Genomic DNA, 25,916 nt, shown 5'->3' with positions numbered 1-25,916 from the left:
AGTCTTAGCACGATGACTTCCCCGCTGCCTACTACAACAAGTTTTGTCCGGCTACGGCGAGGAAGGGGCGATGACGACGGTTGGCTCGCTTCAGTGATTGTAGTTGTCGCTGGATGGTCAACAGATTTAGATGTAATTTTTATTATTTACGATGTTCATTATACTGACATAGTTGAAGATGAATGACTACAAATTATCGGCTTGCCCCTGTCTCTAACCAGGAAGGGATCTGCTAAGCTTGGCATCCGAATTAGTCCATGCCTTGGTTGTTTTATAGATTTGATCGACATGCTGGAAGTCTTGGCTATATGAAAAATGCGCAAATAATTGAGCTGCCTATTCGGATCCAAACGATCAAGAAATAGATAGGAGGTTTTCTTGAAAAAGAAAATGATATCTCCACGAAAATCCAGAAATTCAATTTAGTTCAGAAAACGTAAAATACACTGAGCAGATGAAATTGTGCATTCACTGTTCAGAAAGCGAATCCGGAAGCTTCCCACCCAGTCTCACTGAGTACACTGCCGCCGGAAGGAGACGAACCCCAAAACCCTGACCTGACCCTCCCCGTCGACCTCATCCGCCGCCGCCGCCGGGGGAGATGGACTTCCAGGTCGTCGTCCTCGCCGGAGGCACCTCCGAGAAGCTCTCGCCCCTCGTCTCCAAGGTCTACTGCCGAGCGCGACACCCCGCCCCTAACTCCAACAACCCTAATTAATCCCCCCTTCTGCTTCTCGCAGGACGTTCCCAAGGCCCTCCTCCCCGTCGCCAACCGCCCCGCGATCTCCTACGTGCTCGATCTCCTCGAGTCCAGCGACCTCAAGGACATCATCGTGGTGAGCAAGCGACCGAGCTCTTCTATTTCTGCTCCGCCTCCGGTCCGTAGCTGGGCGCTACCATTCGCTAATGCGCCTGTGCGTTTGCTGCAGGTGGTGGAGGGGCAAGAGGCGGCCCGCCTCGTCGGCGCGTGGATCTCTAGTGCTTACCTGGACCGCCTCGTCGTGGAGGTAAGTTGAGGCTGATTCGGCGTTTGCCCGCTTGAAATACAGGATTCTGGGTGCTGCTATTGCTGTTAGGATCACCTAATTCCTATCCACTGGAAGCTTCTTGCTGCATTAGCTTGGCATGTTGTTTTAACTTGGTAGTGAATAGGCTAATGGTTGCCTCAATTATGCTTACTTAACAAGAATTTTGACATGTAACTGAAAGCATCTCTAAAGATTGCCAACTTTTGTGGGTCAACTCTTTTTGATGAGTTCTACTTCAGTGGGCTGTTTTGGCAGTGCTGTGGATGTTCTACAGTAGTGTGCTTGTTTCTCTGGGTAACTAGAGATCAAATGCCATGGGGTTCTGGTATTTGGTGGTAGCACCATATAACCAGATTGAGAAGTTACAAGGGTTAAGTCTTTGGTGAAGATTTTGGTTGATCAGGTCTGTGAATTGTGATATCAGTCAGAAGGGCTGCATAGCTGTTGTACAATGTTCATTTGACGATTAGGCTACATATTGGATATTCGGTTTAACGATTTTAACAATCTTATAAAATATGGCTACTATTTTCTAACCTTTTTTACGTGATATTCTGCATTTTACTGACTTGGAAACATCTTTGTATAGAATGAAACTACTTGGATATGTATGGTCCGCTAAATCAGCATAGTTTTTATACGAACTATAGTCAGCTCATTAGATCATAGATTTTCACAAATTGCTAATCAAGGTGTTAAAATCCTATAATTCTCAGTAACTTGAACTGTTTGATCTCATATCTATTTTCAATGAAATATTAAAATTTTCTTTAGGTGCATGTATGATACATATTGGAGATTCAGTATAACAATTTTTTTTCTAATATGGGCTACTAGTTTGTAACCTTCTCCTTACTTGCTATCTTGCATTTTCTTGCTTGGAAACATCTTTTTATAAATCTGTAGAATGAAGCTAGTTGAATATGAGTGATCTATAAAATTCAAATAGCTTGTGTAATAAGAATCATAATTATCACATTCTATCTAAGAATGTCGTAAAGTGCAAATCAAGTTGTTAAAATCCTAGAATTTTCAATAACTGGAACTGCTTTTAGTTTATATCTGTTCCTTTTATTAGCTTTTCTTTAGGTGCGTGTCTCCTTTTATCATTGGCTTCTTTTAGCATTCTCATTTTGTCATGCGAGCCCACTATTGGTGTAATATGTTGTAGGAGAACATATTATCAGCTGTCTGGAGGTAACTTCTTTCTTGTGTAGGTAGTTGCAGTTACTGAGGACATTGGAACTGCTGGTGCATTACGTGCTATTTCAAAGAGACTGGTCGCAAATGATGTTTTGGTAATGATAAGCTTTTTTTTATATAAGTATGCATGCTGGGAGTAATAAAGATGCTAATGCACGGGCCGTGTTTTAATAGGTGATTAGCGGCGACCTAGTAACTGATGTACTTCCTGGGGCTGTTGCTGCTACCCATAGAAGAAATGGTGCAGCTGTTACTGCTTTACTATGTTCCGTTCCTGTTAGTGGTCCTTCAGATGCTGCTTCTTCAGGAGGGAAAGATAAGGCTAAAAAACCATGTCGACTGAACATAGTTGGGCTAGACATAACAAGACAATTCTTGTTGCATGTTGTATCAGGTTTGTCTATTGTATTGCAGTTAGGTAGTACCTGTCATTCATAATTCATCTGCTTGTCAAATGTTACTTGTAGGAACTGATGTTGAAAAGGATGTTCGAGTTTATAAGAGAAAAATTCGAGCTGTAGGTCAGGTAATGTGCATCTAAACATATCAAATGAACTCTTAACATACATATCAAAATAAAGTGAACTTATTTCCTAACAGTGTTTTGCGCTTTCGCTTTCCAGTGCAATATCTTATGTTCTGTGACACTATCACGTGTGAAGGAATACGGATGTGTCATAATTAGTTTGGGTGTACCTAAGTTTAATATACCTTTATCTTTTCCATAGGAATAACTATGGGAGCTCATATGATATTTTCAGTAATAATTTAAATATGGTATTCAAAACTCGATACCAAAATTACTAAATAAACTTAAGATTAGCCTGAGCGAAAACTGAACTATATTGGTGTTCAGTAAACACCATAGTTACCAAATTAACAAGAAATTTGTGGAACAATATGACGGTGAATTGCGAGTACGACAGATCAAAGTAACAATTAACAAGTGGAAGTTCGGATGCGATGCCCATGTAGAACTTTGTGCTTTGAACCACTGTTCTAAAAGATGCTAGGCGCTAAGCAAGGTGGTAGCGCCTAAAACTAGGGGTGCAAGCAGTTCACTGCAATTGCCCGAATTGTAGTCAAAACGAGGGGCAGCTGTAGCTGGACTGTTATGGCATTAGTTCAATTTGTACTAGCTAACACCCAGGCAGGCAAGATGTCCACCTTTCTAGAACATGCTTCAAGGTTTAAAAGGTAGAAGGCTGAAAGCATCAAGTGAGTCATGTCACAACAACATGCTGTCTACCAATCTCACCTAGTTTTGATTAATTTGTCCGTGCTGCAGGATTTCAACGTGCTGTACATTAAGATTAATGGAAGAATAGTCAGAATAACCTAACAACAGATACTTGCACTTCCAAATCTAAAATGTATTAGCATGGTAAAACGCGTGACATTATCGAACCAATCAAGTCAACCGTGTTCCATTGACTTATTGGCTGCCTTGCTTGCGAAAAAGTGTCACCAAAATGCAGACGAACCGGAATCACGTGTAACTAAATTCCATGTGTCATTATAATGCACAATCCCTTGACAAGCCATTTGCAAGCCTCGACACTAGAAAAAATGCATTTAATAAATGAATGGAGTGCTCAAAGTGCTATGAACCTCCTAATCTTAAAACCACAGGGACTTGTGGTCGCTTGTGATGCCATCTTTGCATGGCAGACTAGAGATGGTGTGCCTGATGGCGGGAGGCAGAAGTGCCACTCGCATAGGGGCTGGAAGTGTAAACTGCACGATTGCCATGGGGAGGATTAGGTCGTACTTGTATGGTCCGGGGTGCATTGGATGTTGAATTGGACTGGACTGACTAGGGTAGGTGTTTCCCCTTAAGTTTGTCTGTTTGCCATGGTGTATACTCGAAATATCCTATTACAAAACTATTTTTCTGTACGTACCGAGTTCCATATACCGATCAAACTAGCCAAGACAAACTAGTCAAGCCAGTTCTTTTTTTCTGCGAGCAATTCTTTCTGTTTTGGGGTGCTGTTTTCCCGGTTCAGTGTTATGATTAATAGCCATATGATAACTTTGATATTCTAGAGAGAACTTTTAGGATCTAAGTATATCCATTTTTAAGAATTGTACTGCACTAGTATTTTAGCAACTCGCGAATTAAGTTTCAGGTCATCAATTTATACTAGTGGACTGTTCAGAACCATTGAAAACTACTGAGTCATTTGCACTGGACGATATATCATGTGTACTTAGTATGGGCAAATTTTGTTGACATTTTTTCATTGGACAAAGACGGTACACTATTTAATGACTGGCAACCCCATGATAAGACTCAGTATGGGACATAAGCGTTGCTTTGGCTAGATGTTACTATCCACTGCGCAGAAATGAATGAGTGATTACTAATTTGTTGGCTGAATATGTGGACCAAATAAATACTTTATGTATGTTTCTAGTGGTGCATATTTGCATACTAAAAAAGGTGCACCCATTGACTGAAGCAAGGCAGGGAAACTTTATGAGGACAGATGGATTCCTGTTCCTTTGTGGACTGAGAGCCGTTCCTTGCAATCTTGCTAGCTTGATTGTTCTCTGCATATACCTGTTATAATTTTGTTGCAAACTCGGATTTTTTGAAAGTTTGGGGACTTGCGATGATAATGGGTTGAATGAGGTTGGAGATGTTTTTCCCCCTGTTTTGACAGCAGCTGCAGTTTGTTAGGCGGCCTTCATGTTTGTAGTGATAATAACTGAAGCTCTTAAATTTTTCCTATCATGATTTGATTTTACTTCATTTTAGAAATCTCAAAAAGTTTGGATGTTTATTCGGTTGTGAACTCAACTTAATATCCGCCCTGCCTTCCTTTTTCTAGATGGAAATTCGAAGTGACCTGATGGATGCTCATCTTTATGCCTTTAATAGGTTCTTCTATTTTTCTTTTAAATTGTTTCATATCTCATCTCTTTACAAGCGGTCCTCGCTCAGCAATCGTTTGATACTGTTGATCACAGGACAACATTGCAGGATGTACTGGAACAGAAAGAAGCATACCGTAGCATCAGACTTGAAGTTCTCCCATATTTAGTGAAGAGCCAGTTGGTATACTTCGTTCTTAATGCATAATGATTTCTTCCTAAGCACAGTTTGTTTTTTGAGATTCTTCTAAGCACTTAACTGTTCCCAAATTTGTATAGAGGTCAGCTCCATCAGGCGGTGAAGGAACAATAGTTGATGAAACTGGGAATGTTGTAGTTCCGCCCAGCAGTAATTTACAGTGCTTGTCACAACATCGCGCAATTGCACCATCTGCTTTCAAGCAAGATTTATTAGCAAGTTCAGGCGGTGGAACACATAGGTGCTGTGTTTATATTGCTAGTAAAAACAAGTACTGTCACCGTTTGAACTCCATTCAGGCGTACTGTGATATTAATCGAGATGTAAGGATCTAAAACCGCAATGCATTTCGTTTTTGGTTGGGTGTTGCTTGAAAGTTTCACTAACGGCAATATCACAGGTTATAGGGGAAGCTAGTCACCTATCTGGTTATTCCTTCTCTTCACATAATAACATCATCCACCCATCGTGTGTGCTTGGATCGAAGTCTACAGTGAGTCTAATTTCATACTTATTCCATAACTAGCATCTTTGGTTGGTTTTCTGCAAATACTAAAGATAGATGCTAAAAATGCCATACTGAATGCAAGTTTTGATGCTACCCTGTCTTCTATAAGAAAATTATGCTGAGCTAGATTGGAGATAGTATTGAATATTGATCAATCTGTTCGCTCAAATAAGTGGTCTGTTGTGTGAATCTTAGACCATCTTTAGGTTGCCCAAAGGCGATTCGAAGGATGGTTCGAATCAATTCCATACACTAGAGCAGGTCGACGCTAGTTGTCAGAAAAAAGCGAACCAAGACATTGTTTCGGTTCCAACAATTAAAATACAGTTGTTGATCTGAGGCGGAGTCCTGTGTCTGCATGCACACTTGCGTGAAGGAAAGGGACCAGGTAGAAAAACAACTTTCTACAGCAGCTGGGCCCCATGTTCAAGGTTCTGGCTGGCTCAATACATTGGAGCAGAATCACATTGATTAGATTTTTTCTTTGAATCACATCACCACTAGTCAAATTTAAGCCTTGCCATTTTACCTGTATTACTCAATATCATTTTTCTTGTTATTTGTAAAACTGATGAAACAGTAGAATTGTCAGTGATGACACTATGCCACATTATACTTCCCAGCAAAATCACTTTGTGGGATGAGGGATGTTTGATTTATATTCTTATATACATATATAATTTACCTGTGTTACCATTTATACTCTCCTTAGGAAACTGGATGCCTTAGAACTATCTGTTGTAATCTATATTTCTTAAATTTATGCCCCTTTGATTCCATATTTTTGGTGAATGAACTTGGTTGTGGGTTTGATGAACAGATTTTAATATTGCTTTCGTGCCGCATTGGCACATATATTTAGGACTATATGTTCTGTGCAAATTTGATGGTAGATTACTTGCAACTAGTGCACATTGTAACCCCCTCCCCAACCTATTCTGTCTTATCTTGTGGCTTATGGTTTATTAGGTCGGGCCACAATGCATGCTTGCTGAGGGTTCACAGTTAGGTGACAAATGTGGTGTCAAGCGATCTGTGATTGGCCGTCATTGTCGTATTGGTTCGAATGTGAAGGTAATAAAGCAATGTTTTATATTTTGATGCTGATTTCTTGTAAAATTTCAACAGGAATTATGCTTGTAAAATTGCTACTAGGTTTTGCTTGTTGGCACCAGGTCCAGTGTTATCTTCTTGGGGGGGGGGGGGGGGGGGGGGGTTGGAGGTTTCAAAGTTAGAATTATCAAATCGAGTGTATTAGGTTCAATGTGCAAGACAATTTGTGGAAACAAGTAAAGACCAACCTGTTTAGGCTCATTTTGCTTCTGGGAATCTTTTACAAGTTCTTGAAGCTTGATAAGATCTAGTTGGTTATATCTGATTACTACTGGCACCTCGCTATGTTGCTGTTACAATTGCCTTAGAAGTTAGAACATCCTGCTGATCAGCTAAAAAATATAGAACATCCTGCTGATACATTACTTCCAAGTTCCAACCATGTGGATTCTGCCATGCTGCCACCTTCTATACCATGGTTACATTATTGCAAAGCCAGCATGCCATTTTACTGCAAACAATCAGATCAAGCGAGTATTTTTTCCTTCTTATGAAAGAACTGTTTCTGTCCGTCTGTTGTTGCAGATTGTCAATTCTGTTGTCATGAACCATGTGGTTATTGAAGATGGCTGTCACATCCAAGGTTCTGTTGTATGTAATAATGTGCAACTTCAAGAGCGGGCCGTTCTGAAAGATTGCCAGGTAATTTTTTTCCTCTGACCAGCTGTACTCAGAAGTAACTGAAACTTGAGGGAGAAAAATTTCAGTTATGTTGGCTGATAGCATTTCAGTTAATGCTGGTAGTCCTTGTAATGAAATAAAAATGAATTAAATATATAATTTACACGTTGTACAGTTAGTTCACTTGAAAGTTGAAACAATTTATTATATAATGCTTTGTCGGTGAAATAATTTCAGGTTGGAGCTGGTTATACTGTGACTACTGGTAGTGATCACAAATCAGAATCCCTGGCGAGAAAGTAGAGCACATTTTGATAGTTTTGCGGTGGACTTGAGCACATGTGGGTATCAGATGCACCCCTATGAGTAAAGAAAGGGGATACTGTTCTGTTTTGAGATTTCTTTTCTTACAGTTTCTCGTTTGAGATATGATAGCAGAAGAATTTTGGTTCCAGTAACATTCTGAAAATTTTGCGTGCTCTGGATGTGAACTGCAGCTAGTGAGATGGTTTCATGGCGTGGCTCCTGTTTATCTTGAGATGGATTCATGGCACGTCTTGAACCAATGGCTTGCTTGGTTTAATCATTCTACCTGCTGTCAAAAAGTAAAGAAAAAGGGTAATCATGCTATCTGTTTGGCCCACATGTGGTTGCTGCCTCGAGCTGGTTTGCGAGTAATGCGTCCCGCGCTAAACGTTTGTTTAACGAACGGCCAAAACCGTGTTAAATGAAACTACTCCCAAAGTATAAGGAGTATTAATGTGTACTTTTGGACAGGGATGAAATGGCACCAATTATATGTCCCGTATATCATGGAGGTGTTTTGGTTCATGTATTTTTAGCCGTCATCGCATTGTGGAGGCACCTGAAAACGATACACACGTTTGGTTTAGTTGGTCTGTTAACAGATACCGCATAATCAAATTGCACACCTATTCGCTCTCGTTTGTGCCTGCCCCATCCGGTAACAGAAACCATTACCGGTCGCCAACCAACCTGTGGTATCCCCGGTCCATCAAGTTTAAGTTTTGGTGTTTGCATTATTTCTGGATTTATTTTAGGCCGGCGATGCGTTTTCAGTGTGAGGGGACATTTTCGTCGACGATGAGGCGCCTACGGTGACTTCGTCAATCCAAGATGATATACCGGTTCAGCCTTTCAAAGATGCTCATAGGGGTAGGGTGTGCGTGTGTGCATTCATAGAGTGAGTGTATGAGCATTTGTATGAATACTTGCGTCTGTACTGTGTTAAAAAAGAAAAAAGAAACCATTACCGGTCATCCCTATCTCTCGCTGCAGCCAACCTCCTTTCCCCTCCGTGCCCAATCCCCTTCATTGTACCATCTGCACCGATTTACTCCGATGAGCCCTTCTGCATCTAGCATCAGTGCCGGCGCCGGCGACCCCTTCCTCTACTCCTTGACCATGAGCAACAGACCATCTTGAGTGGACTGTGGATCCACCGGCCGACAACGTGAAAAACACCTTTGAGACCCCCCCACCACCGTGCGAGGAGCAAAGTCCATTGCCAGTGAACTTCCTCGCAGACAACGCGCGCAAAAATCTTATTACACCGACATCCCAGCGTGAATCCATTCCGTCATACCAGGAGTCTGAACTGGGTCCTTGGAGGCCTAAATAGGAATTATCCACGCCAGCAGGCTCAAGGGGTGGTAGTGGCACTGTCAGTTGTGGGGTTCGGGCGAGCCATATTCGTTGCCGGTGAGCCGGAGACGTCAAGGTCCCTTAAGAGGGTTTGTGTTATTGCATATGTTGCTATATGTGATGTGACTTCGTGACCCATTTTCTCCACAGTTTGTTGCAACTAATGGACATTTGTTGCATGCATAAAATAACTTTTGTTTGCGTGTTTGAACTTTTGCATGATTTGCATTAGACCACAAGATAAGTGTTGAGACTATTGTGCATACACACAAAAAATATTACTTCCCGACCTTTTTGTTGCTATGATCAGACGCACTTGATTCATGATTTAAGTCAAATTCGGATGACACGAGAGACGGCAGACTCCCCGCCCACCGACACCTAGCACTGCCATAGATTAAACGTCATGGTGGTTAAGTCAAAGATGTAGAGGAGTACACGGTGGTATGTTAAACCATGGACCGTGTGATACGGCCCGACGATATGAGCATGCTGCACGTCAGCCATAGGTCACTCGTGATGCAACACGAGCACTCTACGGTCACGGCCGCGTGACCCCTAGTACTCATGCTATCATCATACAGGTGTAGCAGTGTCGTTGGAAAAACATGAAGCATAGTGAATGATGTTGTCCAGGAGATCCGCAACTATTGCATCGAGTGGACGCAAGTGGGAAACGGTAGCCCTAGGAGAGTGATCCTATGATTATACTGGGTGTTTTGTTTCTTGGGCTGCCGGATATATCGGCTGTGGCGAATTAATCTGTTGTTGAATGGTTAGAGGGATAGTGGTATTCCCAGTCCATCAAAGTTTAAGTCCTGGTGCTCATATTATTTCTGAATTTATTTCATGATTTTCGGTGATGCGCTTTCAGTAGGAGGAGACGTTCAAGTCGACGACGAAGCGCCTGCGGTGACTTTGTAAATCTCAAGATGATAAGCTGGCTCAGTATCTCGAAGGTGTTCATAGGGGTAGAGTGTGCGTGTATGCGTTCATAGGGATGAGTACACATGTATGTATGAGCGCTTGCGTGTGTACCATGTTCAAAATAATATATCGGCTGTGTGTTTTTGAAAAAAACCATGGAGCATTGTTACATATATTTTCTCCTAAGAAAAGGTAAAGTTTTTTTATTGAGGGGAATAAATATGTTTTTGATGGTTGTTGAAGATATGTAGAACTCTGGCTTGGTTGTTTTACGGGGATGGATAGACGTGCAAGATCTTTTTTCATAGATGAGCTTCCTTCTCCTAACCCTAGATTTCCACCCATATTTTTTTTTAAAACAAGGCAAAAGATTTGTCAATTTCATTGAATAAGGAGTACTAGGGGTCTTGGCCAAAGGCCAAATACAATATATCACTCTCGCGGCATGATATTTTCGCATCGGCCAGGCGCCATATCGCAGCCTCGTCTTTGATTCTAGCAACTAAAACTCCAACAGGCACTACGACATTACGAAATACCCTAGCATTTCGCTCTTTTCAGGTTTCCCACGAGACGAGTAGCATAAGGCAGGTAAGCGGCCGTCGAGATTGCGTCGCGTTGGAGGCGTTGATGCTCCACCAAGTCTTCACCGTGTCAAGCATGGCCCAATTCTACGGGTAAATGTCATGAAGGCCAAGTCACACTTTAATCACGTTCCACACTCTAACCGTGTAGCGGCATTTGAAAAGCAGATGAGCCGCCGATTCCTGAACTTGCTTACAAAGGGAGCACATGCTGCGATTAGGCCATTCCCGCTTCTGAAGCTAGTCTGTCGTCTAGATTCTATTGTTGATGACTAGCCAAGCGAAAAACTTGCATTTTGGGGGAGCCCAAGTTCTCCAAACAATTCGAGGCAAGTCCATGTCGACTAAACCAAGAAATTGCATGCTGTAAGCTGTTGCCGCTGAATAATGACCATCCTTGGTGAGCTTCCAATTGATGGAATCAGGTGTGTCAGGTATTAGCAGAACATGAGATAGCTTCTCCCATAGGTTGACAAACTCATGAAGATGGTCAACCATCATGCCTTGAGAGGTCTTCACCTGAGACACCAAAAAATTGTTGAAGAGCGCTTTCTGGACCGAGCAGTTCCTTCCTTTTGACAACTCAATTTTTTTTATGCAATGTCCTTGGGTAACAAACCATCAAGCCAAGCAGACTCCCAAAAAATGGACGTGTACCATCACCCACAACAAAATTTGTGGAGGCCGCAAAGATGTCTTTATCATGCCGGTCGCATGGACTTTCCACCCATATATGCAGAGATAGGGCATTTCCAATACCGACCTCAAACCTCCCGCATCTGGACTGCGCTGTCTGGACTGTGGAAGCCATCCAACACGGTCCTGTATCGATCCGCAGCGCGGTCCGAACGTACTTTCTCCTATAAACTGAAGACAAACGTGGGAGGCTTTGCGGGAGTCCAGACCACTCCCAAGCCCTCTTCTGGCCGCCTTGGCCCATCCAAACCCCTTCTCCGCACATGTTCCCGCCCAACGCCGGCTATCCGCATCCATATTGAAGACGGCTCAGGGCAAACTGAAGACAAACTGTAGAGCGCGCCACTCCACATTGAAGACGGCTCAGGGCGAACACGACCTCTTATTGCCTCCCCCGTTGAAGCGGTGCGCCTGCCGAGGATGCCGCTCGCTGCACTCTCGACTGAACACACCTCCTCGTCGCATTGAAACACCTCCATTAAACCCTCGTGGAAGCCGAGAAACCTACTCTAGCCACACGTCCGTTCACGACCGGGCCGACATCAAACGCAACGCCGGGCAAGCTCCTTCCCTCCACCCTCTATTTAAATGATGCCAGACGCCGGGTAAGAATTGTTGGGGAACGTAGTAATTTCAAAAAAATTCTACGCACACACAAGATCAGGGTGATGCATAGCAACGAGAGGGAAGAGTGTCGTCCACGTACCCTCGTAGACCGAAAGCGGAAGCGTTATGACAACGCGGTTGATGTAGTCGTACGTCTTCACGATCCGACCGATCCAAGTACCGAACACACGACACCTCCGAGTTTAGCACACGTTCAGCTCGATGATGTCCCATGAACTCACGATCCAGCAGAGCTTCGAGGGAGAGTTCCGTCAGTACGACGGCGTGATGATGGTGATGATGATGCTACTGACGCAGGGCTTCGCCTAAGCACCGCCACGATATGACCGAGGTGGATTATGGTGGAGGGGGGCACCGCACACGGCTAAAAGATCAATGATCAACTTGTGTCTATGGGATGCCCCCTGGCCACGTATATAAAGGAGTGGAGGAGGGGGGAGGGCCAGCCTAGCTATGGCGCGCCCTGGAGGAGTCCTACTCCCACCGGGAGTAGGATTCCCCCCTTCCATGTAGTAGGAGTAGGAGAGAAGGAAAGGGAAAAGAGAGGAGAAGGAAGGAGGCGGCGCCGCCCCTCCCCCTAGTCAAATTTGGACTAGGTCTTGGGGGGGGGGGGCAGCCTCCCATCTCTCTTTCCCCAAAAGCCCAATAAGGCCCATATACTCCCCGGCGAATTCCCGTAACTCTCCGGTACTCCGAAAAATACCCGAATCACTTGGAACCTTTCCGATGTCCGAATATAGTCGTCCAATATATCGATCTTTACGTCTCGACCATTTCGAGACTCCTCGTCATGTCCCCGATCTCATCTGGGACTCCGAACTACATTCGGTACATCAAAACACATAAACTCATAATACAAATCGTCACCGAACGTTAAGCGTGCGGACCCTACGGGTTCGAGAACTATGTAGACATGACCGATACACGTCTCCGGTCAATAACCAATAGTGGAACCTGGATGCTCATATTGACTCCTACATATTCTACGAAGATCTTTATCGGTCAAACCGCATAACAACATACGTTGTTCCCTTTGTCATCGGTATGTTACTTGCCCGAGATTCGATCGTCGGTATCTCAATACCTAGTTCAATCTCGTTACCGGCAAGTCTCTTTACTCGTTCCGTAATGCATCATCCCGCAACTAACTCATTAGTCACATTGCTTGCAAGGCTTATAGTGACGTGCATTATCGAGAGGGCCCAGAGATACCTCTCCGACAATCGGAGTGACAAATCCTAATCTCGATCTATGCCAACTCAACAAACACCATCGGAGACACGTGTAGAGCACCTTTATAATCACCCAGTTACATTGTGACGTTTGGTAGCACACAAAGTGTTCCTCTGGTATTCGGGAGTTGCATAGTCTCATAGTCATATGAACATGTATAAGTCATGAAGAAAGCAATAGCAACATACTAAACGATCAAGTGCTAAGCTAACGGAATGGGTCAGGTCAATCACATCATTCTCTAATGATGTGATCCCGTTAATCAAATGACAACTCATGTCTATGGCTAGGAAACTTAACCATCTTTGATTCAACGAGCTAGTCAAGTAGAGGCATACTAGTGACACTTAGTTTGTCTATATATTCACACATGTACTAAGTTTCCGGTTAATACAATTCTAGCATGAATAATAAACATTTATCATGATATAAGGAAATATAAATAACAACTTTATTATTGCCTCTAGGGCATATTTCCTATAGTCTCCCACTTGCACTAGAGTCAATAATCTAGTTCACATCGCCATGTGATTTAACACCAATAGTTCACACCACCATGTGATTAACACCCATAGTTCACATCGCCATATGACCAACACTCAAAGGGTTTACTAGAGTCAGTAATCTAGTTCACATCGCCATGTGATTAACACCCAAAGAGTACTAAGGTGTGATCATGTTTTGCTTGTGAGAGAAGTTTAGTCAACGGGTCTACCAAATTCAGATCCGTATGTATTTTGCAAATTTCTATGTCTATAATGCTCTGTACGGAGCTACTTTAGCTAATTGCTCCCACTATCAATATGTATCCAGATCGAGACTTAGAGTCATCTGGATCAGTGTCAAAACTTGCATCGACGTAACCCTTTACGACGAACCTTTTGTCACCTCCATAATCGAGAAACATATCCTTATTCCACTAAGGATAATTTTGACCGCTGTTCAGTGATCTACCCTTAGATCACTATTGTACTCCCTTGCCAAACTCGGTGTAGGGTATACAATAGATCTGGTACACAGCATGGCATACTTTATAGAACCTATGGCTGAGGCATAGGGAATGACTTTCATTCTCTTTCTATCTTCTGCCGTGGTCGGGCTTTGAGTCTTACTCAATTTCACACCTTGTAACACAGGCAAGAACTCTTTCTTTGACTGTTCCATTTTGAACTACTTCAAAATCTTGTCAAGGTATGCACTCATTGAAAAAACTTATCAAGCGTCTTGATCTATCTCTATAGATCTTGATGCTCAATATGTAAGCAGCTTCACCAAGGTCTTTCTTTGGAAAAACTCCTTTCAAAAACTCCTTTATGCTTTCCAAAAAATTCTACATTATTTCCGATCAACAATATGTCATTCACATATATTTATCAGAAATGCTGTAGTGCTCCCACTCACTTTCTTGTAAATACAGGCTTCACCGCAAGTATGTATAAACTATATGCTTTGATTAACTCATCAAAGCGTATATTCCAACTCCGAGATACTTGCACCAGTCCATAGATGGATCGCTGGAGCTTGCACATTTTTTTAGCACCTTTAGGATCGACAAAACCTTCTGGTTGCATCATATACAAATCTTCTTTAAGAAATCCATTAAGGGATGTAGTTTTGACATTCATTTGCCAGATTTCATAAAATGTGGCAACTTACTAACATGATTCAGACAGACTTAAGCATCGCTACGAGTGAGAAAATCTCATCGTAGTCAACACCTTGAACTTTGTCAAAACCTTCTTCGACAAGTCTAGCTTTGTACACTACTAGGAAAAGGCCTGCTAGTGGCGCACCAGTTTTGCCTACTAATGGCGCACTACTGATGCCCCACTAGCACCACGCCATTAGAATTAAATACTAATGGCGCACCCCTGGTGCGCCATTAGTATCTGCGCCATTAGTATAGCCCACCGTGCGTCATTAGTATGCCTCCAAGGGGCCATATTTACCCATGTGCCTTGGCATACTAATGGCGCACTAGGGGGTGATGCGCCATTAGTGTCCTTTCTGCAGTGCGCCATTAGTATGAATATTAGGGATTTTTTCTTCTGATATTTGCATAGGTTACAAAACATATTACTGCACATAATATAGAGAGCACAACATATAAACAGCAGATTTATCGAATACAATAGAAGATTAGTCTCCGAATACAATTCATCATATTAGTCTCCGAATTTCAAATACCGAACAAAGTTATAACATTACAAGTCTCGAAACCGCGAGTAGCGAGTTTGTCTTCACATTACAAGTCGATATCGATCATCTAAACTACCATCACATAGAAGAGAGCTGCGGTCATCACGATTAGCATCATCGCGATGAAACTAGTCTTCATCCGGTTCCTCCTCCGCTCCCTCCTCTCTCCCGCTAGATAGCGCGCGTATCTAACTTCCGCCTCTGCCCTAGTGGGGTACCCTTTGTAACTGTTACCGCTGAAACGGTGAACCTGTCTCCGACACTCCTCCCAGTCGTCATAGACTTCGGGAACCTTACCCTTGTACACGACATACAGCGGCATCTCTATATATGCACTAGCCAAACAAAACGTTAGTAGCAATTCACAGACAATACATAAGCAATATATAAGTATGCAACAAAAGGATCGGAAGAGAAAAGCAACACATTAATAGCACGATTCATGGTCCTACTAATAAATAGCATCGATTACATATAAGTTGAACGACTGTCCAAACCAAAGAGACATATAAGTTCATTAAAGTTTAATATTACAACATGAGCCAATCGACATTTCAGAACTACATAGCATCACTACTTTCGACTCGACTCAGGGACCGGAGCGTGGATGAAGCCGCCGTCTTTCGTGATGGTCATGAAATTGCGGGCGTTGTCAGCCTGCATTTGTAGCGTTGTTTCTATCTCACTGTTGGACGGCTGATGTCTGAGATAGAACTGCCCCGAGGTACGAAGGACATCTTGATGGATGATTTCCGCAAACTCCGACTGGATGCGAAAGAATTCTTGTCTGATGTCCGCGTCCTGGATTGCCGACAAGCGTGCGGCCCAATCTTTGAGATTACTTGGTAGCAGAAGGTGATTATGGTCCCGTACGATCGCCCGCATGTGATGGAGGGCGTAGTAGGCATCCTTCTGACCGCCAGGCGGCTGCTTGACGCAGGAGAACATCGTATTGTGGCTGAAGATGTGCTTGCCGTACCTACGAACTGGCCTGCTGAAGGTGCCTCCAGATCTGGCGTAGCCGGGGAGAACATCATCAAGAACTTTCTTGATATTTGTGTAGTCTTTCTTCGACTGACGGTCCGGGTCGAAATACGTGGCCATGGAATATTTCGGGCTTAAGAGGATGAGTGTGCAATGTGTGTCACTGCACAAAACACGGAATGTTAGAAAAAAAAGAATGATCGAAATCTAAGAAATCATATGTTACGGGGCGGTGAGGGGATGACTTACTCGGGAAAGTAAGGCACGAGGAAGTTATCCTTATCTGGGTTTGCCAGAATGACGCCTTCGAGGTATGAACTTGCGACTTGCCGGTCCCCAGCGCTGCCCAAGATCTTGGCACGCATGTAGAAGGGGTCGACTATCACAATGTCCGGGGTCTTGTCTCTAATGATCCGCATCTCCATACTCAGCGAAAATAGCCGAACGAAGGTGTAGTGCAGCGGATGAAGGTTAAACATAGCGAAGATGTCATCAAACCGCAGGACGATCGTACCCCCGATGGTGCTATCCACAAAGCCCTTGCCCTCTGGCACCTTGGCCACGAAAACCGGGTATGCCACATCATTCTCGGAGAGACGCCGCTTCTCCAAAGAAAGAACACTGTCATGCAGACTCCGCATAGCACCGGTTGCAGCATTGAGCAGATTAGTCGGTAGCATCGGCCTACCCGCCACATGCACCCTCCTCGAGATATCCTTAGGTGAAGGTGGCCCGTCCTGAGCACGGATCATACTCGGTGCCGGCTGGCTCGCACCGCCCTTGTTATTCTTTCGTTTCCGTCCCTTCTTCCTCATCTCCTGTAATGGGATCGCGTTCTGCTCAGAGACCGCCTTCTTGAGTGTGTTGGGGCTGATAATATTACGCACCTCGGCTATCTGAGGCTCGGTGAAGGCGGCAGCTGGAGGCGTCTCCTGAGAACTGAACGCCAGACGACGCCTATTGCAATTGGGTTTCTCCGCGGTACCAGCTCGATCGCGGTCGTCTTTTTCAGGGTTGGGTTCTTGAGAAGGAGGCCCGAAGAATTTGTCACCGTACCCATGTTCGGCAAAGTACTTATCGGCGTTGGTAAATGTACCGTCGTCGTTGTCGTTCGTCGTCCGGATCCTGTGCCATATGCATGTCCGGATCCTGTGCCATAGGGATGTCCGGCATGTCCGGTAGCGTTGCGGCGGTCTTGCCATGGCTTGGCGCCAGCACGACTGGCGGTGTTGTCTGTGGGGTGGTGTCCCCCGCCCCCAAACGAATCTGGCTCTTCGGCCAAAGCAGGGGCCAGCTTATGCAGGCGCTGAGGGTCATCACATCATCTTCGTCGGCCCCAGCAGGTCGAATCGGAGGTAACAACTCGTCGCAGCCTGGCAGCACCCGAACCAGTTCAACCCTATACACAGTGGGTGGCATCGGATTACCGTGGAACACGGGGTTGCCCGGTTGAACGATTCTGCCCTTGGCGACATTGATCAACTCGCCACCCATGAAGTGCAGGAGAGTGCATGGAACGTCGGTGGCGCCCTGCGAAAACATGTAGGGCGCCAGGGATGCCCAGTCGAAGGCAAGGAGATGAAGTCATCGGCCGAGAGGCTTAGTTACCGTGATGGCGTCGAGCTCGGCTAATGTCGAGGCACCGCCAACGGCGGGCGTGCAACTGACGGAGGGGCCGCTTGCTGCCGAGGTGCCGGCCGGCGTACACCCGGGTGCATTAAGCTCCAATGCCCGTGCCGGCGCCGGAGACACCAATACCGCCTCCGTCGGAGACACCAATGGCGCCGCCTGCGCGTTGTGCGAGTTGCTGGCCGTGAAGCTGGGAACCGGGGGCGGCCCGTGTTGGCCGCCCGCAATCCACGCCTGCAGCCCCTCAATCAAGCTAGGCACAATGGCAGTGAGCCTCGTTCCCAGTTGTTGTTGCACTTGCTCTTGGACAATCTCCGGAATCCGCGCCACTTGTGCCTTGAGTTCTTGAACCTCGCGCGACTGGCTTTCCGAGCTGGTCTTTTTCTCCTTTCGCCCACCAGCGTTATAGTATGACGACCATTTTGTGGACAAGCCTTTGCCGGCCACACGACCAACTGACAATGGCTTACTGAGCTTATCCTTGTTTTTCATTATGTTCAACGCCCTATTTAGAGTGCTGTCCCAAGCTGGGGAGCTCTGAGACGACCCCGCGCTACTGCTTTCAGTCTCCTGCGGAAGGAATGTGAACCATTTAGAAATTTGGCTTCATTAACTAGAATGCAACCATATATGTAGCTAATTACGCGGGGGTGTATTCCTTACCAGAACTTTCTCAAGCGCCTTGGTCTTCGGATCCGTGGTAAGCTCCTTTGTTACCGGATCCTCCTTGTACCGGGCCCTGACATAGTTCCTGGTCTGCTTCTCACGGTATTTCTAGAAGCGGGGCGGTAGGCCTTGCTCGGCACGCTCCGCGTCCTCCTTGTCCCATATAGGTTCCGCCACTCTGTAACCGCCGGGACCGAGTTTGTGGACCCCTAAGTTTAAGTCCCGCATCTCTTTCCCCCACTGACTTGATTCCTCGGATGCGCCGCTTTCGCACTTGATCTTGAGCTCCTTGTAGTCATCTTCGCTGATCGAAGGATTTTTCGCCTTGATCTTCTCATAACTATCACCTTTGTTAATCATTATCTTCACCGCGCTTCTCCAAGTAGACAGGGCCGTGCTCATCTTCGTGAGGGCGGCACTGTTCACTTTATTCCCTGAGAGGCGTGTATTTGCAAACTCAGCGGGGAACTTGTATCGTTCGTGCAGCTTCGTGAAGAGGAGGTTGCGCAAATTCCCTCGGTCCTTATGCCTTAGGTTCTCGGTGTTGATCGAGACGGTGCTCCGGAGAATGCACCCGAGCTGAACCGAGTACCCCTTGACTAATTCTTTGGGCGCCGTTGGATCCCCGTCGCAGTTCACTTTAGTAAATTCCTCCTTGACGGTGCCGAGCACGTTTGGGCGCCGGTCCTTCCGTTGCCTCTTCGGTTGGCTGCCATCTGTGCGTGCGCTGCCATCATCAGTGGTGGCATCCTCGGCGGCACCATCAGTGGTGTCATCCCGGACGCCACTAGGGGTTGTGTAGTCAGGATCGGTGTCTTCCGTGGCGTCCTCATAGCGGTGAGGTTCTTCCTCCATCTCCTGGGATAGCTCCCAGAATGCCTTGCCGCCCGAACCGCCGGCCTCATCGTTGTGGGCCATGTTTCGCTCTAAATAGGAAAAAAGTTTGGTCAAAAAGTTGGTTATTGTCAAGGAACAAGATCTCTAAGTTGACCAAATAACCTAATTCTCGAGGAATTTGTTGTTAGTGTGTTGTTGCTAAGGTCCAAGTCCCTTCCTAACCCCCTTCTTCTTGTCTCCTCTCACTATCTCTCTCACACACATGGCAAGCAAGGGTGTCTGAGTGTGTGAAAAAATACTAAACTAATCCAAGGGCTGAAAATTGATCATTTAGGTTTTTATCTACACCGAGGCACCCTAAAAGCCAAGGTTTTATCCTTTAGGGTTTGACTCTTGGCTAACCAACCTCACCTCCTCCTCTTCTTCGTCGTCTTCCTCTGATTAAATGGATTTCCAGGATGTAGGTGGATTCATGTGTATATATACACCTACACTAACTAATTAATTAAGTACTAAGATACCCCGGCCCATGCATTAGTCGCAAGTACCCCATATGTCCTATTTTTTAGCAAAGTCATGCTAAAATTCACGAAAAATTTCAGCATGACCTTTGCTGAAAATAGGACATATGGAGTACCCGAATTTGCCGGAACGGAAGTTAATCGACATTCCGGCAAACTCAAGGGCCTCTCGGGGTACCTGCAAAATCATCTCTTCCTTTCTTTCTTTAGTTTGAAATAGTAGTGGCCATGGTGATGGACATAGAGGGCCAAATTGCCAGCCAGATTTGCCTTAAAGATATTGCTGAATCATTGTGTGGCATATGCTTCTCAATTCTCATGTGCTTTTCCTCGCAAGAGAAAATCTCATCTGCTGGACCATGACCAAAGCTTGACTTGACTAGATGGTACTTATACTACAGTGCACACTGAATTTATTCAGTTCACTCACACTTTCTTTGTGTACTCATCAGTAAAGTGAAGAAAGAAGAAATTTACAGCTAGAAAGAACAGTACAGGTACACCAAAAGCAGTGTTTTTGTCCCAACCAGTACAGGTTGTACTACTAGAAAACATAAGAAATTTACAGCTATCCTAATAAAAACTTACAACCTGCAAGGAAACTAGAGATGCACACAAGTAATGGCTTAGTAAGGTGGATGCTTCATGTTAATTATAGTTGTCAACATGATGACAGTACGGGCCAAGGATTTGCCATGCTTGCTAAAGAAATCTGCCATCCCTGCGACACCTATAATTTCCATGAAAAACACTCTATCTGCCATGGTAAAAAAAGAATCCGACATTCGATTTGTAGCTAGTCCATTTTCAATTGCTTCACTCCAATGACATAAAAGACGGCACATTCTATGTTAAGACTGTTTTTCCTATTAATCTCTAGTGAGTTAGTTTGAGAAAGGATAATGGTGTTTTTTTAGGTTTACAGATAAACATAATAGTAACTTCTACTTTCCTTGTGATTTTTTGCATTTTTACTATGTTGGACTCAGCACCCTAGCAGTACTAGAAGGCATCAAGGCTGTGTGGTGTGGTGTGTTGTGGGCCTTTGGGCTCTGAAAGTGTAGTTGCTCACCAACTTAATGTTGGAAATATGCCCTAGAGGCAATAATAAATGGTTATTATTATATTTCTTTGTTCATGGTAATTGTCTATTATTCATGCTATAATTGTATTGTCCGGAAATCGTAATACATGTGTGAATACATAGACCACAACCTGTCCCTAGTAAGCCTCTAGTTGACTAGCTCGTTGATCAACAGATAGTCATGGTTTCCTGACTATGGACATTGGATGTCATTGATAACGGGATCACATCATTAGGAGAATGATGTGATGGACAAGACCCAACTTAAGCATAGCATAAAAGATCGTGTAGTTTCGTTTGCTAGAGCTTTTCCAATGTCAAGTATCTTTTCCTTAGACCATGAGATCGTGCAACTCCCGGATACCGTAGGAGTGCTTTGGGTGTGCCAAACGTCACAACGTAACTGGGTGACTATAAAGGTGCATTACGGGTATCTCCGAAAGTGTCTGTTGGGTTGGCACGGATCGAGACTGGGATTTGTCACTCCGTGTGACGGAGAGGTATCTCTGGGCCCACTCGGTAATGCATCATCATAATGAGCTCAATGTGACTAAGGCGTTAGTCACGGGATCATGCATTGCGGTACGAGTAAAGAGACTTGCCGGTAACGAGATTGAACTAGGTATTGGGATACCGACGATCGAATCTCGGGCAAGTAACATACCGATTGGCAAAGGGAATTGCATATGGATCGATTGAATCCTCGACACCGTGGTTCATCCGATGAGATCATCGTGGAGCATGTGGGAGCCAACATGGGTATCCAGATCCCGCTGTTGGTTATTGACCAGAGAGGCTTCTCGGTCATGTCTGCATGTCTCCCGAACCCGTAGGGTCTACACACTTAAGGTCCGGTGACGCTAGGGTTGTAGAGATATATGTATGCGGAAACCCGAAAGTTGTTCGGAGTCCCGGATGAGATCCCGGACGTCACAAGGAGTTCCGGAATGGTCCGGAGGTAAAGATTTATATATGGGAAGTCTTATTTTGGTCGCCGGAAAAGTTTCGCACTTTATCGGTATTGTACCGGGAGTGCCGAAAGGGGTCCGGGGGTCCACCAAGGGGGTCCACCAAGGGGGTCCACCAGCCCCGGGGGGCCACATGGGCTGTAAGGGGTGCGCCTTGGCCTATATGGGCCAAGGGCACCAGCCCCAAGAGGCCCATGCGCAAGAGATAAGAAAAAAAATGGGAGAGTCCTAAACGGGGAAGGCACCTCCGAGGTGCCTTGGGGGGGGAAGGACTCCCCCCTGGCCGCACCCTTCCTTGGAGGAAGGGGCAAGGCTGCTCCCCCCCCTCTCCCTTGGCCCTATATATAGTGGGGGGAAGGGAGGGCAGCACTATCTAAGCCTTGGGCGCCTCCCTCCTCCCCTGCAACACCTCTCTCTCTCTCGCAGAAGCTCGGCGAAGCCCTGCCGGAGACCCGCTACATCCACCACCACGCCGTCGTGTTGTTGGATCTCCATCAACCTCTCCTCCCCCCTTGCTGGATCAAGAAGGAGGAGACGTCGCTGCACCGTACGTGTGTTGAACGCGGAGGTGCCGTACGTTTGGCACTCGGTCATCGGTGATTTGGATCACGGCGAGTACGACTCCGTCATCCACGTTCATTGGAACGCTTCCGCTCGCGATCTACAAGGGTATGTAGATGCACTCCCTTCCCCTCGTTGCTAGTAGACTCCATAGATGCATCTTGGTGAGCGTAGGAAAATTTTAAATTATGCTACGATTCCCAACACTTAACTAGATACTTGAAGACTTCTCTCTAAAAAAAGATACTTGAAGTCTTCTATATGAATAAAAAAGTGACAACCTTATGGTACCATGAATCTCTCTTCTCCATCCACAACAAAAGAGAAGGGATGATGATAACTGCACATTATTACTGGCTAATTAAACTGTCCCGGACAAATTTGGTTTATACCAACCAACCCTGCCTCAAGCACCGTAAAGTGCCACTCTAAGCATAGCAAGTCCACTAAGACCGTACCCTAATCAAACAATTTATCTACAGAGGGCTTACCACACGGCCAGCCAGCCAGCCACCCAGCTAGCAGCAGACCATCAAGCTGGTAACATGCCGGGCCTGCAACATGTTCTTCACCAGCCACAGGTCAGTCAACTACCACTATTGTACTCTACACATGTGGATTCGTCTGAACCAGGCGACTGAATTGCCAACAATTGTTGTCATGATGTGCATGCATACTTTGAGTAGTAGACCCAGGAGACGGTATAACCAACACTATATAATGAAATAACTGATGAAACGCCCAACGAGGCAAAGCGTCGGGGACATGGCGGGCACTCACCGCGCAGAGGAGGGACTTGAGGACGGCGGCCCAGGCGGCGTCGGATACGTTGGCGGCTTGGAGCTGGTCCCGCAGGGCCTTGTCGTCGGCGGCGTCGCAGCAAGTGGCGCCAGGGGCGTTGCCGCAGAAGGCGAGCGTCCCGTTGAGCGGCAGCGGCGCCCCTGATCACAGCAAAACAAGAAGACATGGACTGTATATAAGTAGCAGAGAGAAACAGAGACCGAGCAGCAAGCGGCGGTGTGCTGGACACTGAGTACTGACCGGCGTCAGTGCAGAGTAGCAAGCGGCGCCTCTGATTGGCGTCGGAGGGGGGTGGAGGGAAGGACCGGGCGGCCGGGCGAGGGCCTCACCTTGAACGGGACGGAGATGGTGGGGGCGGAAGGGCTCGTCGCCGCCGGGGCGAGGGTCGGAGCGGGGGAGGCGGCGGGGGCGGCGGCGGCGCAGTACACGGGTCGGGGCAGTGGGCGGGTCGGGGCTGTGGGCGGGTGAGAGAGATGGGGAAGATAGAAATTTTTTTTAGTGGGGGGGGGGGGAAGGGTTAGCAATGGCGCACCCCCGAGCGATGCGCCATTAGAATTTTTTTTGATAGCAATGGCGCATCCACACCCGGTGCGCCATTAGAAATATTTTTTTGTATAGCAATGGCGCATCCCAGAGAGGTGCGCCATTAGTAATCTTTTTTTTTGAATAGCGATGGCGCACCCCAGTGAGGTGCGCCATTAGTAATCTTTTTTTGTATAGCAATGGCGCTCGGGGGGGGGGGAGGGAGGGGGAACCGAGCGAGGAGACAGGGGAGGGTGCGGGGGGTCGGCGGCGGCGGCGGAGCGGGGAGGGTACGGGGGGTCGGCGGCGGCGGTGGAGCGGGGGAGGGTGCGGTGGGTGCTCGGCGGCGGTGGAGTGGGGGAGGGTGCGGTGGGTGCTTGGCGGCGGTGGAGCGGGGAAGGGTGTGGGGGGTCGGCGGCGGCGGTGGAGCGGGGGAGGGTGCGGTGGGTGCTCGGCGGCGGTGGAGCGGGGAAGGGTGCGGGGGGTCGGCGGCGGCAGTGGAGCGGGGGAGGGTGGCGGGGGTGCTCGGCGGCGAGGGGGATCTGGCGAGGGGGGATAGAGCATACGAGCGGAATACGATACTATCGAGCTTTCCGAAAGTGTGAGCTGAAATTCCAGGGTAATCGCACCCTTGACTCTATCACAAGCTATTGGAATTGGCTGGAACTTTCTATACCAAAAAGGGATGCGATCGAGATGGAGGGGGATCGAGATCGAGTGTCCTCATGAATATTAAATATTTTTTCATATTGAATATGAAAAAATATCATCAAATTTGGAAAAATATTCATGAATTCAAAAAGTGCCCATGAAATTTAAAAATATTCATGAGTTCAAAAAATATTAACAAACTCAATACTTTTTGTGAGTTAGAAATTCAATACCATAATAAACATAAATAAATATTCATGAGGACACTAGAACAGAAGAAATATCATTTCAATATGTCGAAATACAATCGAGAAATGAAGGCTACAATTTAAATACAATCGATCTTAGCTAGCTATCTGTTCACAATCTTCTTGCCCTTATTTTTCGTAAATGGAGTTCTTCTCTTGAACGGACGTCCTTTAGGTAGGGTGGTCCTGCTTCTTCTTGTGGTGTATGCTGGTACTTCATCGTCGTCGTCATGTTCCATCTTCGGGTCGCCGTACTTGTCGAAGTCTTGCTCATTGGCGACTCCATCCATTCCGATGATCTTCCTTTTGCCTCTCCTCACGACAACACGACTGGGCTTTGACGGGTCGGTAATGAAGAAGCATTGGTCCACTTGGGAAGCCAGTACCCATGGCTCATTTTTCGCGGTGACGTTTGCGCCCGCCGTCTTGGATTTGGCTTCGGGTATAACCATGGTGGTGAAATACCGGTCTTCTTTTAGGACGCTCTTGGCCCATCTGACACGGAACATCGGGACCTTCTCTCCAGCGTAGCTCAGCTCCCAGATCTCCTCGATCCTTCCGTAGTATCTGTCCTTGTCGTTACCAGTGTAGGATTCCATCGTTACCCCGGAGTTCTGATAACCATCGCTCTTCATGTCCTTTCCCTCGGTGTAGAATGTGTAGCCGTTGATATCGTACGCCTCATACATCATCAGGTTGTGCTCGGCGCCCTGTGACAAGGCGAATATGAGTTGTTCTTCCGCGGAAGAATCCTCATGTAAAGGGTACGACAGAAGCTTCTGCTTGAACCAACGCGTGAAACATGAGTTGTGATCTTTGATTATATCTCCGTCCGTCCTCTGTTGGCCTCGGTCATTGTACGTCTTCTCAATAAAGGTTTTGTGCTCTACCACCCAAGGATTGACCACGTCTATGTGTTGTAGCGCGACTAGGTTTGCTCTTTCAAAGTCGGCGAGTCGAC

General features: G+C 46.0%; 1 protein-coding gene across 2 annotated transcripts; it reads left to right on the top strand.

The window, feature by feature from the left end:
* The first annotated feature begins 424 nt into the window (after positions 1–424).
* On the top strand, positions 425–8,360 carry LOC109769230 (uncharacterized). 2 transcript variants are annotated; one of them, XM_045230622.2, is made up of 14 exons: positions 425–667; positions 741–836; positions 930–1,007; positions 2,246–2,326; positions 2,406–2,625; positions 2,699–2,757; positions 5,069–5,118; positions 5,208–5,295; positions 5,391–5,633; positions 5,711–5,803; positions 6,788–6,892; positions 7,457–7,573; positions 7,790–7,893; positions 8,050–8,360. In XM_045230622.2, exons 1-13 carry the CDS (start codon positions 602–604, stop codon positions 7,853–7,855), a joined length of 1,362 nt encoding a protein of 453 aa, XP_045086557.1. In that variant the 5' UTR covers positions 425–601; the 3' UTR covers positions 7,856–7,893; positions 8,050–8,360. The 2 variants fall into 2 exon arrangements, with proteins under 2 accessions (XP_045086557.1, XP_020183574.1); XM_020327985.4 differs by lacking the exon at positions 8,050–8,360 and having other exon boundaries at positions 7,790–8,021.
* The last annotated feature ends 17,556 nt before the right edge of the window (positions 8,361–25,916 follow it).

Source organism: Aegilops tauschii, chromosome 7 (genome assembly GCF_002575655.3).
Source record: "Aegilops tauschii subsp. strangulata cultivar AL8/78 chromosome 7, Aet v6.0, whole genome shotgun sequence".
Taxonomy (NCBI): Eukaryota; Viridiplantae; Streptophyta; class Magnoliopsida; order Poales; family Poaceae; genus Aegilops; species Aegilops tauschii.
Note: the sequence above shows the minus strand (reverse complement) of the source record. Positions and strands in the feature narration are given on the sequence as shown.

Excerpts from the sequence above, each read along its gene's own strand:
- LOC109769230 (XM_045230622.2), top strand. The coding sequence starts at position 602 with ATGGACTTCCAGGTCGTCGTCCTCGCCGGAGGCACCTCCGAGAAGCTC. Across the intron at positions 5,634-5,710 it reads ACTGTGATATTAATCGAGAT|GTTATAGGGGAAGCTAGTCA; the intron begins GTAAGGATCTAA and ends GCAATATCACAG. Across the intron at positions 7,574-7,789 it reads CCGTTCTGAAAGATTGCCAG|GTTGGAGCTGGTTATACTGT; the intron begins GTAATTTTTTTC and ends AAATAATTTCAG.